This window comes from Limulus polyphemus, unplaced genomic scaffold, assembly GCF_000517525.1.
Source record: "Limulus polyphemus unplaced genomic scaffold, Limulus_polyphemus-2.1.2 Scaffold3890, whole genome shotgun sequence".
Taxonomy (NCBI): domain Eukaryota; kingdom Metazoa; phylum Arthropoda; class Merostomata; order Xiphosura; family Limulidae; genus Limulus; species Limulus polyphemus.
In genome coordinates this window covers 19,113-19,963 of record NW_013669500.1, presented here as the reverse complement: position 1 = coordinate 19,963, position 851 = coordinate 19,113, and the positions used below count along the sequence as shown (strand labels likewise).

Sequence of the window (851 nt, the reverse complement as noted above, 5' to 3'; positions counted from 1 at the left end):
GTAATACTAAAAATAGAATCTTACAAACATAAAGGAGTTGATTCCGTTTGTAATATATCAAAGCTTCATTGAACTTCATTGAATTAAATATATTATTTTTTTATTCTCAACTTGAAGCTATTTTGCGATTTTATTAAAATATTACAAATGCCATTTAGCCTAATTTTTTCTATAGTTTTTAAAATCATATCAATATACCATTCAAAAATAGTTATTTCAAGATGCTGTTCAGTCAGTTTTAAATGGAGGTAATTCGTGTATTGTTTTGTCAAATCAAGTTAAATGAAGTTTGATGTATTTTCTTGTCGTGCACATATTAAAATGTTTCAATTCTTTTTTTCTCGGAATGGTAGATTAATTCCAAAAGTAAGTAATTTTTAAGCATTTGGTATTTTATTTTCTTAAATTATCTGTAGTTCTAAGTCTTGTTAATTGTTTATCTCGAGAAAACAAACGTTTATTCACAAAATAAATTTGAATATGTATTCCTATTTTTGAATAATTTCTAACATTACTTACCTATATGATGTAACTGATCTTGGCAGGAAGGTGGCATGGAATTATTTTGAAGTTCGCAAACTAGTCGTCGGGGGTCACTATGGTTTGTATTAAGCACCAAATACGTGATAAAAGGAAACTGACCTGGAAGTAAAAGTATTTTCCATATTTATTTTGTGTGTATTATTGGTAGATTTTAAGAAAAAGACATAATAGTAAATGTCTTAATTAACTTGAAATGATAAGTTCATAGTTAAAGACATAGCATAATTTTTTTTAAAAAGTTCAACTATGCATGAAATTTCAGTGAGTTGCACATTGTTGAAACGGTTTTCTTGGTATCCTGGATTAAA

At 26.7% G+C, this 851-nt stretch overlaps 1 protein-coding gene across 1 annotated transcript in view; it reads right to left on the bottom strand.

Annotated features, from left to right (window-relative positions):
• The window catches only part of LOC106470229, a gene marked incomplete at its 5' end in the record, with an annotated part of 39,352 nt that extends 38,710 nt beyond the window's left edge, over nt 1–642 (bottom strand). Inside the window, one exon of the mRNA XM_013930768.2 lies at nt 520–642. Coding sequence (XP_013786222.2) covers nt 520–642 — 123 coding nt within the window. The remainder of the gene's footprint in view (nt 1–519) is intronic.
• Between the last annotated feature and the right edge of the window lie 209 nt (nt 643–851).